The sequence below is a fragment of the Hylobates moloch genome, unplaced genomic scaffold (genome assembly GCF_009828535.3).
Source record: "Hylobates moloch isolate HMO894 unplaced genomic scaffold, HMol_V3 SCAFFOLD_15, whole genome shotgun sequence".
Classification (NCBI taxonomy): Eukaryota; Metazoa; Chordata; class Mammalia; order Primates; family Hylobatidae; genus Hylobates; species Hylobates moloch.
Window position 1 is genome coordinate 42621144 of NW_026652290.1, and position 17590 is coordinate 42638733.

General features: G+C 42.8%; 1 protein-coding gene across 2 annotated transcripts in view; it reads left to right on the top strand.

Annotated features, from left to right (window-relative positions):
- The window catches only part of LONRF2 (LON peptidase N-terminal domain and ring finger 2), a 48602-nt gene extending 32665 nt beyond the window's left edge, over window positions 1–15937 (top strand). For both annotated transcript variants that reach the window (XM_032176967.2, XM_032176968.2), the window contains exons 11-12: window positions 2349–2498; window positions 4884–15937. In XM_032176967.2, the coding sequence (XP_032032858.1) occupies window positions 2349–2498; window positions 4884–5078 (345 nt within the window). In that variant the 3' untranslated portion in view covers window positions 5079–15937. The remainder of the gene's footprint in view (window positions 1–2348; window positions 2499–4883) is intronic.
- Window positions 15938–17590: the final 1653 nt, after the last annotated feature.

Here is a 17590-nt window from a genome sequence, read left to right on the forward strand (position 1 = left end):
TGCAACATGTAAACCTGTGCATTGCAAAATAGGCTTGTGATTTGTATTTGATGCTGTAGCCCTGGAGCTGGCAAACTTTTTCTGTAAAGGGCCAGATAATAAGTACTTTAGACTCCACAGGCCATATGATCTCTGTCGAAGCTACCCAGTTCTGCCCTTGTAGTGCAAAAGCGGCCATAGACAATGTGTAAAGGCATGAGCATGACTGGTTTTCCATGAAATGTGATTTCCAGACACATGGTGGTGAGCACGGTTTGACTCGTGAACAGCAGTCTGTCAGTCCCTGTTCTCTAGGTTGGTATTAATTCAGAACGTGACAAAATCTACAACTTAAAAATACCTCCCAAGGCTAAATATAAAAGACTTGAATTTATTACCCCTTAAGAATTTTTTCATGCGTCTAATAGAAATATCAGGACCTACAATTTGACAAATTAGCAAAATGTTTTGAGAGATTCTCCAACAGACTTACACAAGGATGTCCATAATCTTACTCCATTGTAGCCCCAAACCAGGAACAGCCCAGGTGCTGTTCACACTTGAGTCAGTGAACACATTGTGGTCCGTTCATGCAATGGAATACTACCTGTCAATAAAAAGAAATGAACCACTCGTGCACAAAGCAACATGGATGACTCTTACAGACTAATTATGCTAAGTGAGAGAAGCCAGACGCAGGACGAACACATACCGCGTGGCTTCATCTGTATACTTCCAGGAACAGGCAAAACTAGGCTCTGGGGACAGAAGTCAGAAAAGGCTTGTGGGGTTGGCTTTGTAATTGACTGGAGGGAGTGGTGAAGAATCTTTCTAGGTAGTGGAAATGTCTATATGGTTTTGGGTGATGGTCCGACTGGTGTATACAGTTGAGAAAATTCTTTGAGCTAAACAAGATCTATGCACTTTTTGGTCTGTAAATTATACTGCAGCAAGAAATTTTAAAACACTTAAAAGGAGGAAATCCTTGGAATTATTGTATCCCTCTTTTAAATTCTTTGGTTGACATTTGAAATTGTGGAAGTGAGGGTACGTAGCCACCCCACATCACACTGGAAGTAATTTTGGGGGCAGTGGTGTACACTTAGGATTTGTGAATGGAGTCACACCCAGGACACTGTCTCTGTGCCTCCTCCAGCTGCTGTTTCTGGTCATCCCAGTGCATGGGAGCAGAGCAGGGAGCCCAACTCCCAGGCTGGACCAGAAAGCTGAGTTTCAAAGCTACAGCTGAAAGTGATCATTCTCAGGGTCTCTCTGCGGGGTGGATAGACCTGACAGCAGGGTTTATTGACCGTTGTTGTAGATGACAGCTTTTAATAGTGTATGCACTTATTTTAAATGAGGGCTTAAATAGCTGCAACATGAAATAATTTTAGCTCATTTTTATAAGAAAATCCTCTATCACATATGAATATTTGATTTGTATAAGTCAAATTGAGGGTGGTGTATGCATTACATTATAATTTCTCAGCACACCATAGTTTTTGTAGGTACTGGAATTTTATAACAGGAAAGGACCTTCGTGGTTTATTCCTATTATACAGATGAGAAAACTCTGCCCTAACGAGGCTGTGAGACTGGCTAGATTCACACATGAGAGTTGGTGATGAAGCCAGAACAAACCCTGGCCCCGTGATTCCCAGTTCCTTGCTCTTCCTCCTCTACCAGGTGTTCCTGAAGAGGACTGAGGCGTAATTTAAATGACAGATGTGATAGTGACATAGGGACCAGAGGCCAAGCTTGGTCAGTCTAAGGTGCTGTGGCCGACCACAAGCTGGAGTCCGTCAGCCCAGGCCACTGTGATGAGTGTAGTCTTGCCCTGTCGTGCCTTTAGGAATATAGTTTGGTGATATGGAATACAATTTTTAAAATGTCACCCTTGGACTTGGTAATTCTGTCAAGGTCTCTAGGAAACTATCCTGAGGAAGTCATACCTCCCTCCCTTGTCAAAAAACAAAACAAAGCAAAATAACTTTTGCATAACTGTTTATATTATTGTGTTATTTTTAAAAATAAAAAGCTAGAATATTCTAAATAACTTATGTGAATAGTTAAGTAAATTGGCATGTATCTCAAATATATAGTTGCATGCAGCCATTGAAAATTATTCAAAATTACATGAAATGTGCTTATATTATGGTATTAAGAGAAAAATCAGGATACAATTGATAGATTTCAACTATGCAAAAAATGCAGTTTTCTATATTGAGCATGTACCATTTTTGTGAAACTGATGAATTATTAAAATGCTAAATGCCACAAATCCACTTAGTGGCGGTGCAGAGGTCGCTAACTGTGTTACGTGCATTACTGTGAATGGTTCACACGGCTATGCCTTTTTCCCTGATCAGGTGGAGGGTCCAGAGTATGAAGAACTTGCTGCTCTCCACGATTCTGTGCATCAACAGTCTGTTTCCTGGTTCGCGTCTCTCCAGGATCGCATGAAAGAACAAATTTTAAGTCATTTTGGGGTAATGCCAGATAGAGAACCTGAGCCTCAGGTATGCCCTCCCTTTTTCCTTTATAATTCTGTTACTTCCTGCTGTAGTGTGCTGAGCCATCATTCTGGTGGAGAGCTTGGCAGTATGATGCTGGGTACCCCGGTGTGGTTGCTTATGAACCAGTTCATCTACTAACAGCCCAAAGGAGCACTACTACGGTAGCACATGATTTGTGAAGCAAAACAACAAAGTCTCTCTAACAGAACATAATTTCTTTTCTAACAACAATCAATTTATTCTGCTTGGCTGTCAGCTTTTGTAGCCTTTTGCTTCTTTCACTCACATCTTAAAATTTAAGTAGTAACTTTATTGTATTGACACAAACATTCCATGTTCGGCACATAGCATTGCCTTGCACCTGGTACGCAGATGTTGAGTAAGTGAAGAGAAAAATCCCATTATTCTTGTGACATTAGAAGCATGACTTCCTTGTCCTCTAAGTACCCTGCTGCCCAGCTGTCATGGGCTTTCTCTGGTGCTCCCTATGAGTACTTTTGGTGAAGCTGGTTCTTTAAGCAATGAATGAGCTTAGGTTTGTGGAGCATTTCTAAGCTCAGGTGGCCCTCTCCTCTGCATTAGATGGGAGAGCCAGGCTGGGCTGGTTTAAGATTGTGCCTGAGAGTGTATACCTCCCACCTGTACACAGATGCTCAGCTGTCAAAGACAGTAGGGGAGGGGGATCGGCTCTCAGCTGGTTTAGGCTGATGTGAAAAGTCTTTTCCCATCCATTTTAACTTTTTTTTTCTATCTCTTGGAGCTTCTATCTTTTATCCCCTGCCTGAATTCTTTCTTTTCCAAACACAGAGAAATGCTTTAACTGCCAGAAATTGTCATTAAGTCCTTCCCGGCTTGCCCTTTTTGCATAATCCTTTGTTCTACAGTGTCCTGGAACTCAGATTCAGAAAGCATGGTGGTTACACTGACTTGCATTAGGATATGAGTCATTCTTTTTCTAGGAGTTGTTTATTAACCAAATTAATCAATCTCTACTTGGCAGGTATATTAGCTTAATGGTGGTGGCTTAAAACAACACATATGTATTATCTTCCAGTCCTGGTTCTGCAGGCCAGACTATGATCAGGGTGATGGCAGCGTGCGGTCCTCTGTGGGGGTTGTTGGGGAGAGTCTGTTTCCTTGCCTTTGCAGCTTGTAGAGGCTGGTGGCTTTCCTCGGCTTCCTTCCTCCATCAGAGCCGGCAATGTTGCTTCTCTCTGACTGTTATTCCAAAGCCACATGTCCCTCTGACCACAGCCCAGAAAGGACCCTATATGAACACACTGGGCCCATCAGGATAATGCCCCCATCCCAAAGTCCTTAACTGAATCACATCCTCCAATTCCCTCTGCCATATAAAGTACCATATGGGGGACCATTTTTCTCATGACTACAGAGGGATTTTAGGTAATACATCAATTTTTATATGAGGTCCTTCCCATTAAGCGTGCTACTCAGTTTTTTTCTTTCTCTGTGAGATGAGGTGGGGAAAAGAGTGTGAATCTATATAAAAGGTTGTTTTCTCCATCTGTGCCTTTCTCCCTCTGAAGGGCAGGTTGATGTCTTCCTCACAGTGACTTGGGCTACCCATGGTGAGCTTTGGCCACAGTGCTATTCCTAATCCTCCAGCATAATCTACCTCACCCTAAACTAAGGTGACTCCAGAGTCCACCCTCCAAGCTCTTATTGGCATACTGCACATTTTTGGAGGAGGAATAGAGTTAAGAATCCTAGACCCTGGAAACAAAAAGGCCTGGATATCTTGGTTCCAGTACTAAGAATGTTGAGAACAAGTTTATGATCGACTTTTGCCTAGCACTTAGTCTAGAAGTGCTTTGTTTGATAATGTGAAATAAAGGTTATTTGGTGGTATAATAATTCTTATGTGTATAATTTATGATAACTCTTGCATACGACATGCATACATATATATGTTTCATACATATACTCATTTGCCACATTGAGTATGTCACTCAAACTTGTACACATACTTTTAGCCCTTATAATATTATGCTTTGTATGGCATATTTAAGACATAAAAAATAATAGCACAGAACATTGGAAAGTGAAGGTTAAAGCGATGGTCTTCTCCTCTGACTGGTATATACTCTTAACTGAAAGCTTGAGAGAACAGAAGCAACTAATTCATAGAATCTCCCCATGGAAGATGCTTCTCTTTGCAGGCTCTTCCTTTTGTGAGTTCCCCCACCTTTAAATGTGTACCGTAAAAGTAAACTATGTATTTTGAGAGCTGAATGAATTGTGAAGTAGCCCTAAAATACAAGGTGGCATTTAATTCTTGCTCACATGTCTGTTGGAGCAAAAGACTGTGTTGGGGAACAGGCTTGCATTTTCAGTGTTAACTTTGCTTTCCCCTCATCTCTTTTGCAGAGTAATCCCAGCGGCCCTGCCTGGTCCTGGTGGATCCTGGCCGTTCTGCCCCTGGAGCGCAAGGCTCAGCTGGCCATCCTCGGCATGACCTCGCTCAAAGAGCGGCTCCTTGCCATCCGACGGATATTAGTCATCATCACGCGTAAGATGAATAGTCGGCAAGAGCTGGCTAATGCTAGGGAGAGAAATAATTGATTTTTCTCTCTGTCAAGGTTTCTGGCAGCCCTTGTACTTTTATAAATGTCAGGCATGGACGAATAGCCGTCCATTCATTGTGCTTTGTCAAGTGCTTGTGGATAAGGTTCCAAAATGGGATGCTTGCCAAACATTGAGTCCTCCTCAAAAATGACAATTCTGTGTCTGGTGGGATGTGACCTTGTATAAGGTTAGCCTGAAGTCTGAATGGAGCCCATAGTTGGAAAACAACCTAAGAAAATCTCTTGGAAGCAGGTGCTTGGGGAATGCAGTTCACTGACAGCACAGGACCCTGCAGATGTTTTACATGTGGTCTAGGTTTCACCAGGAAGAAAGATTCGCTTCCCAGTCAGTATCTTGCTCTGCCAGATGGTAAAGGCATGCTTTAGTGTGTAGACAATATGGGGGAACCACGTTTTTATCTGGAAGTGGATTTCTTAGAACACAGGCTAACCAAAACTACGCTTAGGCTTTGTGTGTTGCTGTGAAGTTGTCTGTGAAATTGAATAATCACACCACTGTTCAGTGCAGGAGCCCAAACTAGTCCTTACCCAAGAAGTAGTAGCCTCTGGATAGAACTATGTTTAATGTCCTGTTGTAGTCCCAGGTGTTGTAAATTGCATGTTGTAATCAAATGAATGTCAAAACATAAGAAAGTATACCTTGGATATAGAAAAACCTGAGAACAGTATCGTTCACTTGTGGATATATATGTATATATATATGTGTATATATATACATATATATAATATATATTTACACACAATGAAGTGAGTTAAAATTGTATATGCATTGAGATGTCAAACATAAAACCACCAAGTGCAAAGAATGCCTTGAAAGTAGAACCTTGTCTCATTGATCAATGGTTACTAAGCATTTAGGAAACAGTCATCTTTTTTTATTGGGATTTGCATTAGAAATTAGCCCCATCAGTAAATTTCAGTTTACTATCCATTTATTAATATACAAAAACATTAAAAATCTGCCATGCCGTGGTAATCTATCTATTCCAGGAAAATAGATCAGAATATACGAAGGGAGGATGGCCAGTATGGGATGTAAATATTCAGTAAGTTTTTCTCCAACACCAACCTAAGATTATCTTTATTTTTTTGAAAAAGTTTTACAATGATCAGACCAGGTGTTATCTGTTAAAGGACAGTAGTATGACTTCCATCCTGTAATGCACGTTAGTGATATTGATTGGAATAACTGAATCTGAGATACTCATATGTTCTCTCTGGCCCAACCAGCTGGTGCATTTAGTTGGCTTCCTCGTCTGTGAGGTGCACATTCTTAACCAGAGGGTCATGACCACTGAAGAGCACATCACAGCTGCAAGTTTTGCTTTGTTAATTGAAGGTGATTTTTTAGTTTTAAAATATGTATATCTCATAATATACAGTGTTGATGGTATATCAATCCATCAAGCATTTTATTAGAAAGACTTTATAATATTATTAATTTTTCTTTTAGTTTTCAGTAGATAAAACTCAGTTTCATCATGGGAGTTAGAAAATACCAGCATCACTTAATTGTAAAGAGAAAATGTGAAAGTATTTTCCAATCCAATGTTTCAAGTGCCTCACTTATTGTGAATCTCAAATATCATCTTGAGATGGTTTAATGGCAGTTTGGCCATGCATAAGAGATTTTATTAATTTATGCATCAACAATAGTATTCAACTTTCTTAGGCATTATAACCTAACCTGATCATTTGATTGGAATAACTGAATCTTTCATTGATTGGAATAAAATAAAGAAAACAAAATGCATCTCACATGCCAGAAGACCTTTATCAGAAGTGGTTCATGAAAATCAATATGCATTGACCATTCTCTGCCTTTCTCTTTTGGAAAATTTTTTTGTACCTTCATATGACAGCTGAATAGTTATCAATGCCGTTTCCATTTGGAGGTGTCTAAATAACCACAATGTGATCACAGCTTCTCCACGAGCCTTCCTGAAGTTAAGTTGGTATGCTTGCTATAATATTTGGATCCTGTTGCTTTCTCTTCCTCACTCTTTAAATGTCATAAGGTCACACAGTTCTTGGAATCAGAACTATTCAGTTATTTCTTCATGATTCTGCCTGGCTTTCTGAGTCTTCTCATTCTGCATGTTATGTAAAAGTCTGAACAACAATGATGACGCAGACGAGAGCAACACACGTTTTTATTTTTTGATAGAGAGGTTTTTATTTTTTTGATACCAGAGGGAATTAACTATGATCACATCGTGCTGTCTCTGTTCAGCATCACACCCCCACATACTGCAGTGTGGGAGTAGATTGGTACTTACTGAGCACTTAGAAACATCACGCATCAGGAACCGGGTCAGAGTGACAGCATCCTACGGTCATGTCATGAAGGAAGCCTCCTTTTACAAACCTAAAAAAAACAACCCCCCAGCTTCAGTTTGCTACCAATTAAGCTAAAGCAGAACGGTCTGCTTCCTCCTCCGCCTGCCCCCTTCTACCTCTGTTCTGTTGGGGAGATGCCAATTCTAAGGATTTCTCAGAAAATAATGTAATCTCTCATTCAATGTCAGGACATTCCAGCTTAATTGTACTGAAAGCGCTCCAATAGGCATGCTCTCGTTACATTGGAATAAAAGCAGAAAAGAGTAATAGCAGTGTGGGGGAGTCATTTTTCTTCTTGAGGAACAATACATGCTGTTCGGTATTTTTCCATTCATCGCCCAAACCTGCCTGTGTCTTTGAAATGCAAGTAAGATCCCAAAGGCAGCATTCTGAAAGCCCCTGGCATTTTTAGCATATCCCATCCCCCCTGTGTGTCCTCATCTTCAGAATTGAAAGTTAGGGTACTTTTTAAAGTTTCAAAAGAAAATAATTTAAAATGTTAAGGTTTATCCATGGAAACACAATAATTCTTAACCAATTCATGTACCAAATTCAACAGTATTATCTCATTTTTAGGGTCACAAATGTGTCCTTTTTGCACTTAAACCTCCTCCTTCCTCAAAAACAAAAACAAACAAAAAACACACCAAGACTGTTTAACAAATTGTATCTCAACTCTTAATATATGTTAAGTCTTACCACAGGACTTTTGAATCATCAAGGAACAGTTGAAGTTTATGGATGATAGAATTACAATGAACTATGATATTATCACTTTATTATAAACTTTTTGGAAAATTGGCAGTTGTTACCATCAAAATACTCTATTGCCTGTATTACATAGAATTTGTTATAATTTTTATGTGCTTTAAAAAAATACCCATCTGTTTCTTCTCCTTGTTTTCTTTTGTGCCCCACCACTTAAATTGCTTGAGTAAATACCACTCTTCAAAATTTGAATACTGTCTATCAGATAAGAAGAAGTGTGAAAGATATGAAGAAGAAAGGTGATAGCAAATTAGAAGAAAATAAATGTGGGTGATTTCTTTTAGCTGAAAGCACAGAGTTTTATTTTTTCCCAGTATAACTATTGAGTAGGGTAGGGAGGTCCCTGTCTCCCCGTTTTTTTTTTTTTTTTTTTTTTTTTGAGATGGAGTCTCACTCTGTCGCCCAGGCTGGAGTGCAATGGTGCCATCTTGTCTCACCGCAACCTCCACCTCCTGGGTTCAAGTGATTCTCCTGCCTCGGCCTCCTGAGTAGTTGGGATTACAGGCACGTGCCACCACACCCAGCTAATTTTTGTATTTTTTTTTTAGTAGAGATGGGGTTTCACCATGTTGGTCAGGCTGGTCTCGAACTCCTGACCCCGTGATCCGCCCACCTTGGCCTCCCAGAGTGCTGGGATTACAGGCGTGAGCCACCGCGCCCGGCCCATCTACCCATTTTTTAGCATAGACAGCAGCGGCAGCCGGTGGAAGGAGTTCTTCCCCCTCAACATCGTCCTTCCCAAAGGCCACATTCTGATTCTATTGTTCACCAAAACCTAATTCCCAGGGAACTCCGCTCTGGATGGGAAGGATGAGCTGCGTGAGCCATCGTCCACACAGGGAGATAACCGAACCCCTTTGCCAGCATCACCCCCTGTCTACTGGGTTGAGACACTTCATTCGGAGCACTGGCTCTGACTCCCAGGGGAAAGTCTGTTTCCCTTTACAACTTCTCACCTCACCCTCACCTTGACTTTTCACTTCTCAACTGCTGAATTCTATAAAATAGCCTTTTAGCGGTGGCTCAGCTTTTAGGTGAGCACAAATAATGAAGAAATTGAAGTGCCACCATTGCACTCCCCCAAGTTGGGGACATAAACTCAAATTTGCACGCAGATCTGATAAAAGTAACTGATTGAGGATGCAGAGAGGTGGATGCCATTGACAGCGTTTACTGTTCCTCACAATTCCTGCAGAAATGAAAGAAAGGGAGGCTCAGCAGACCACACCAGGCCATGAGGGGAAGCACGGGAGACAGGCAGAAGCAGGAGTGAGGACGAACGTGGCTCAGACCCTCTACTGTGTGTTCTGCAGGAAAGGGCAGGGAAATAGCTTAGACTGGCTGATTTGAATAACAGCTCAGAATCTAGGCTACACGGGTGGTCTCTAGCTGTCTGGCACCTAGCCCTGGGTCGTTAGGGCAGGGGATATTGCCTCCTAGGTTGTAAGAGCCAGATAGAGGAGGATGGGCTCTGGATTGGTCACTTTGCTCCCAGGGTAGCCCTTTGCTATGTCTAAGAATTGGCTCACCCTGGGATGGGCAGTTTCTCCCGGGTCAGCGAGGCCCCCAAGATGTCAAAATATCATAAAATACAGAAATCGTGATTAATACTATTGGTCCTCTGCTGTTTTGACATACTAAGGTCACTTTTGATAGCAGAAACTATTAAAGAGTAGGGCATACGTTGCCCTGAAGAGCATAGAAAACGTTTTATTCTGAGAATAGAAAGGAAAACGTGGAGATACAGGAGTCCCTCAGGCTGGCCCAGAGCTGAGTCTCTCATGTGTATGCCATTAGTCAAGAACGTAGTTCTGCAGTTTGCGGGGGGCCTCTAACATTTCTTGGTGCAGTTGTTAACATGTGTTAAACATATGAGTCTGATGATGATATTGCGGTGTTTCTCGGCTCGGGGTGGCAGGTCTCGCAGTTGTGTGGCTGGGGGTGTTCACTGATAGTTCAGTAAAGGATAAGTAGAGACTTGTGGTGTTCATGTGTCACCACAGGGAGGGAGTGGCTGTGGACACCCAGGGCAGGAAGTCGTGGTGGAAAGCAGGCTGGGGTGGTAGGAGAAGGCACTGGGGGTGGGTGCTCCTCCTCCAGGGGTTGAGGAGTTGACTGATGGGGGGCAGTTACCTCCTGGGAAAGCAAGACGCTCCCTTAAGTTTTAGAATGGTACAGAGAGTAGTCCCTTCTACCAGAGTTTCCATTTAGACATGGGATTGTAGGGGGCCATGTTTTGGCAGAAGCAGGGCGTGTATCAGCATTAGTGGACTCCTCAATATTAAAAGGAGGAACAGCAAACATGTCATGTGCCCACTTTGTGCCTCAGGAGAGGCAGCCCGTGGGCATCACTAGGGCAGAGGTTTTAATATCTGGGACAAAGTTATCTCCCATGGCGAGGTCGTGGCTGGGGCCATGTCATCTTCAGCCATGAGCTGCTGGGCTGGGCAATGTCTTCTGGGATGTGAGACATGGGGTCTCCTTTCTAAGCGGACCCCAGCTCATGCTGATGTGGGTTCCAGCATTTGCCGCGTTTGGATGAAACAGTGGCTTACCTGGAGGGTCTGGGCCTCTGGATCATAATCCAGCGAGAGCCCTCACATCAGTGGTGACAAGATCAGTAGACCCCAGAATGTGTGCAGCTGTGCTTGATAGGGTTTTGGTTCTTGCTTTTTGGTGGAAGTTTAGGCTCAGATGGGTCCCGTATCAGATGAGCAGCTGCATGGCCTGTGGGAGCCCTGGGGTTAGTGGGTCCAGGAGAGAATGTGTTCTGTCTCTGGTCTCCAGCCCTGATGGGGTGGGGACAAGATCCAAAATTTATAGGAATAGGGGGAAACATTGTGGAAGGCCCTAATATGTAATGAGCTTTTATATACAAGAATGCAAGACATAGCCCTCTTTTTATGTTTAAAGGGGACTATGGTAATGTTTTTTAAAGTTTGTGTGAGGTGTGAGTCAGCCGAGAGACCCTAAATTAAGAGAGATTCAGGTTTGCGGGGCAAGATAGAGGCCCATTTTGGGGTCTGTTTGCAGACCAGAATTTGAAATGGAGTTGTTTGAGGAGACCATTGTGTGTCTTCATGAAACCGATTGTGTGGAACCTTTCAGGGCTGTGGAAGTTGTAGCGAATGCCTTTTCCCAGGGCCCAGCATTTTGGATTCCGAGAAGTGGCATGTGTGTCTCGGTGACTTCCAGTGATGCCTGCCACCTTGAAGAGATGAAGGAGTGTCCCGGCAAGACCTCGAATCCCAGCTGTAGCACCTGTGGAGAGATGTGATTTAGATTTGGATTTAGGGTATCTGTGGGGAAGAGTCCTAGAGTTTTTCATCCTGAAGGGGGCAAATCTTGGGCAATGGTCCAACAGTTGGCCATAAATGTGAAGCTGGGGCCCTGTGCTGACCAGGGCATCCAGCGTTAAGACGACTGCCTAACTTTGGCCACGTGCGTTGTTTTTTGGGTTCCATTTTGTGTCAGGGCATGCTGGCTAAAGAATGGGAAGCAGCAACATTCTCTTGGGCTCCATCATTTATATGAGGGTTGGCAATGCCATCTGTACCCTCTGTGAACTCCCACTGCTGTTCACTCATTTAATCTAAGGGACACCAAGGGGTCTGCGGGAGGAGACCTCACAAGGGACTGAGGACACAGGAGACCACCCTCCTGCAGGTAGAATACACCAGAGGGCCCAGGCTTGACTCTGTCCTGTGTTAAGGAGGCATCGGTAGTTTTGCTGAGCTTGTCAGGTGTTTATAATGGACAGCTGGAGATTGGAGTCCTAGGCTTAGGTCTTTGAGAGCCTCTGTGTCCAGGAGAGCCAGTAGGCATCCAGCCATTTACTGCTTTAATGGGATATTGCATGAGGCTGAGAGGGGCAGTTTCTTGCATCCGAAGCCCTTGGGCACCTTATGTCTATCCTAAGTAGGCCAGAGACTCCAGGCCTGCATAGAGCTTGCAAGAGCTTCTATAATGAAGGGGTCTCTGAGGGCAACAACAGGAGTGCCCGTGGATTTTAAGGTTTGATTTTAGAGGTGGTTTATGGAGGGTGCCCCATTTAAAGCAAGCTGATTTGTAAGCAGCAGCAAGAAGATTAAGTAAAATTTGTGAATGAGGACTACATTGCCATCAGAACCTCAAAAGTATTTAAAGATGTTGGACTTGTATGTCTTTAATGAGTGTAATGACGAGTCTCCTCATTTGTGCTCCTGGAGAAGGTGGATGTGGTGAAGACCCTGTCTGCAGAGATTGTGTGCCATGGCAAAGCTGTGGAGCTCCCTGTGGGTGGCCTGCAAAGGTGTATGTGCCCCTCAGGGCAGGAGGCAAACTGCAGCCGAGAAGCTGTGCAAGTAGATACTTAATGGGACATGTTAGCCAAATCTGTAAGAGCAAAATATTGGCCAGTTATTTTTTTGTATAGAATTAATAATTTTAATAATAATGGAAATTGGGTAATGGATGGGACCACAGCAATAAGGTTGTAGTAATCCACCATGAGGCACACTTTTTTTTTTTTCCAGGTTTAAGGATAGGAAAAATTGGGCTGTTCAATGGAGAAACAAGGGTATAATCACCCCTTTATTGATTAGTAAGTTTTAATCCTTGAATACCTCATGTTAACTGTTTTAACTGGAGGTCCATGGGGCATCATTTTATGAAGCTAGTTTGTAAGTGCCAAAGACTGACTTTAATTTTAATTTATTATTTGTTATATTAGAGTGTCTGTGTCCAATATGGGATATTAGGGCATTGGGTACTATGACCATGGGAAATTTAGACAGGCTACAGTTAAAGTGAAGCATACCTTCCCACCACCCCATTGTATATTTAGTTGCTTTATTTTAAAAGATTATAGGGGTACAATGTTAAGATTTAGTGGGATCTCCAGGTATAACTGTAATTTGAGCCCCAGTATTAAGACTATGAAGCTTTGTCAATGGGTACATTTTAGCAAATGTTACAATTAATTTAGAACCTAAGTTATGGAGACACAAAAGCCAATAGGCACCCTTTTATCTTTTGGTTAAATGTTTTGGTATATACATCTTATTTATTTGTAATACTAATATATAATATGTTGTATATATTTTTAGTTTATAAGTGTTGGATTTCTAATTGGATCAGGTTAGGGACCGTCAGTTTAGCTGTATATGTACATGTACATGTACAATGTATTATATATTTGCATTAAAATAGCCTATCTACGTGTGTATATATGTGTGTATGTGTATGTATATGCTCTCACACACATAAATACACACAGTCTATTTAGTTACCTTTAATTTTTTTCCCCTTGTACTTAGGCTCTTTCTCACTTTTTCCTTTTTTTCTGATTTTGTGGCAATTTACTTGGCAGGAGGCAGTCCCAGCATGTTGAGAGGCGGGGTTGGTGCGGGGGGCCGGGGGGCGGTTTACAGGCTCACATAGCTCAGGGGCTTCTGCAGGTCTCAGGGGAGTGGGAACAAAGTGTCCTACCCCTTCCCCTTTTCCTTAAAACTCAAGCCACTGGTCTCTATGGATAGATCCTTTGCGTCCCACTGGATTGAGGAATGAGTCACAACAGCTGCAAGGCTCTTAAAGCAACATTTAAACCTTTTGGCGGCTGTCATTTCTGTGAGGAGGGTGCCTCTCACCGGCCACATGGCCAGAGGATCCCTGCAGTGCTTTGGAGACCAACACCCAGATCCTTTGCCCAGGATTGCGATTAATTCCTCACTGGATGCTGGGGGAGGGCCCCTCAGCATTGCTGGCTCGGTTATCAGACTCTCATCCAACACAAGCTCGCAGGGAAAGCCGTTCCTTGCTCCTTGTGGAGGGGGTTACCCTCATTGCCCTGAGACCACCAGCCAAGAAAGTAAGTATGTCCAGGTAGGGAATTCAGAGGGACCCAGTGCATCCAATTATACAATTATACCCAGAAGTTCCTGTGTAGGGGACTACGATTGACATCACCCTAGTCTGCAGCACCAAGGACTGAATGAGCTCAGTCCTCTTTTAATTTAGTCTGGACTGTCACAGACACTCTGGCAGACACAGCATACATGGTGCAGCCAAAGTGCAAATATGCCAGCAGCAGCCATGCTTCCCAGGGTGGGTCCAGTTAGCCACATGCAGCCAAGAGGTGAGGCATGCTCTCTGCCACACACAGACTCACCCTGCCCACTGTGCCTGTGGTATCAACATGTACCCACATGTTTAATTCATAAAGGAGAGGCTGATGTCATTGAAAGAAAAGTTTGTTACTTGCATTTCTGGAGAAAGAAGCGCACCATGCCATGCAGGGCCACAGGAGGAGGAGGCACCGGAGTGGTCAGGAGGCAGAACTAGGCACAAGCACGGGGAAGCAGCTTTCCATTGTGTCTCCCTGGCAAAGGCGAAGATGGGCGGGGGCAGAGTGTAGGATTGGTAGGTTTTAATGTCTTGGGCGGTAGCTACAGGCATGGTCTCCAGCTGCCTGGTGCCTGGCCCTGGGTGATCAGGGCGAGGGGATACTGCCTCCTGCGGTGGAAGAGTCAGATCGAGGAGATGGACTCTGAATTGGTTAGTGTGCAAAGGTGCACTCCCAAGGGACCCCTTTGCTGTCTCTAAGAATTGGCCTGCCCTGGGAAGGGCAGTCTCTCCCCAGTCAGTGAGGTCCCCGAGATGTGAAAACATTATACATTATAAAAAAGCATGATTAATATAAGCTTATTCCAGCATTTCAGGTTACAGCTTCTAGAAGAGGTTTGTAGTTTCAAATGAGTAGGTTTTTCCTCTAGAGACGGGCAGGCCTGGACCTTCAAGCACCCCTTGGTGTGTTTAGGAGCTCAGGAGCTGAAGCACCTGCCTGCAGCCCTACAGCTAAGGAAGCTGCTCTCAGTCACTCAGAGCAGGGAGGGGCTGGGAGAGGCATGTGAGGTTCCCGGGGTACGACAGCCCCCGAGGTGAAGGATTGGCCCTGACCGTAACAGAGAACCCCGAGGAAGTTTACTATCATGAGTCTCGGTTGGTTGGCGCATGTGACCTTTGAAGGATGAAGATGGAGTTTGCAACACGAGTATCTCTAACCTTTTGCTTTTCAGGGATCATTTTTAAAAACTGCATTGGGGCCTTCATTATTTACCATAGTATTTTAACTTTCATAGTTGTGTCACCTTTTATACTGCGAACAGTTCAACCAGTGACTGACTTCTGTCTCATGCTGTTTACCCCACACACGATTTCCCACTCAATTCTGAAAATAAAAACCTGTTAATAGGTTGGAAAGCTGTGTACTCTATTCATATATTGTTCTTTCATGCTAGTGGAGAGTGGTGTCATTAGCATCTTAATTTTAGAGTTGTGAAATGATTTTACCAATTAGGAATTGAATGTATATTTCTTTTTCTGTTTAATAAGAAGAGCAAATTTGAATAAATAAGCTGGTGTAGATAAACTTAATAATTATGCTTTTTCTTATTTGGAGATAGGTGATGTGTTGTCATATCCTGTGATACAGGTCACTCATCTGGCCTTCTGTTTCTGAAGTTTCAGTCTGGTTTGAATATGTAATAATAGTACTCAGCATTTCTTGTTGCCTAAGTGAGACGAAACTTAAATGTTATGATATTTACTTCATGTATTCTTGTACTGTTCATTTCAATTAATTGGTATTGTATATCTAATATGTGATATTTGAACTGAATAAAACTTACAGTGTTGTAAATGTTCTTTAATAAATATCACACCTAAGTAATAGGCTAGACTGATGAGAAATTAGATCAAATCAGTGCCTAGGCCTTTGTGTTTGTGTCATAGGGATGTACTAACACATCACCACAGACTGATGGCTTTTCACAATAAATCAGTTTTCTTCGCTCACATTTCTGGACATTAGAAATCCAAAGCCAAGGTGCCAGTAGGGCCGGGCTTTCTCTGAAGGCCCCAGGAAAAGTCCTTCTTCACCTCCTCCAGCTGGTGTGGCTGCTGGCCGACCTCGGCCTTCCTCGGCCAGCGCCTGTGTCACTCCAGTTTCCGTGTCCATCGTCACATGGCCTTCTTCCCTCTGTGTGTCTGTGTCCAGATGTCCCTTTCCTTATATAAGGACACCAGTCATTAGATTTAACTTCCACCCTAATCCAGGATGACCTCATCTTAACTTGATTACATCTGCAAAGACTATTTCCAAATAAGGTTATACCCACAGGTTCTAGTGGACATGAATTTTAGAGGAACAGTATTCAATGCAGTGCAGATGTGGAACAATTCCGATTTAATTTTAGTAGGAAAAAAAAGGAAAGAGGACTGCCAATGGCTTTGGCTTAAAACCATAATTACTTTTAAAAATCATTTCTATCCAAGGCAGATAAGATTTAATAAGAACTGAAACTTGTGTAGTTGTTTATTTGGGAGGAAGGGGGTAGCGCTGCTTAAGAAAAGAAATATGAATTGCAAATACTGAGTTATCTATGAAAGCATATATTTATTTGGAATTTTTAAAGGCATAAATTAAAATATTTAAAACTTGGCATAACGCACTCTACAAAATACTGAAAAGTATTTTTATTAACTTCCTGGCACCTTTATGGTACCTTTTCCATCTTCCTTTTTTTTTTTAAACCTACATACTCTGGTTTGTTTGTTTGTTTGTTTGTTTGTTTGTTTTCTTCTTTGGGGACAGGGTCTTGCTGTGTCATCCAGGCTGGAGCGCAGTGGTGTAAGCATAGCTCACTGCAGCCTCAACCTCTTGGGCTCAAAGGATTCTCCCTTCTGAGTAGCCGGGACCACAGGTGCATGCCACTATACCCGGCTAATTTTTTTAGTTTCTATGGAGACGAGGTCTTGCTGTGTTGCCCAGGCTGGTCTCAAATTCCTGGGCTCAAGCAGTTCTCCCACCTTGGCCTCCCAAAGTGTGAAATTGCAGGCATGAGCCACCACACCTAACCCTGCATACTCTTCGATCATCTTTTTCTTCTTAGGACAATCTTGTGTTGGTTACTAAAGAGAGAATGATATTCAAGTTCTTCCTCTAATGTGGATATGGGGCAAAAATCATAGACTAAAAGTTTCCGTTTTCACAAGTCATTATTGGTAATGTCATTTAAATAGGATTGTTGTCAAATCTGGGAAAACCTCTGATGAAGTCTTTTACATATGAGCTGTAAGGATCAGGCATTTTCCCGCTTCCTCATGCGGTGACTAATCTTAAATCCTTCGGCACTGTTGGATGAAATTTTCTGTGATGACAGACATTGTTGGAAATGAAGCTCGGAGTCACAAGGAAAACGAGTGTACTTAGACATGCTCTGCATTTGTGCTGCACAGTATGGTAGCCACCAGCCACATGTCACTGTTGAGCACTGACGATGTGGTTAGTGTGGCTGAGAAACTCAATTTTTTATTTAATTTGATTTTAACATTTGGCTTTTC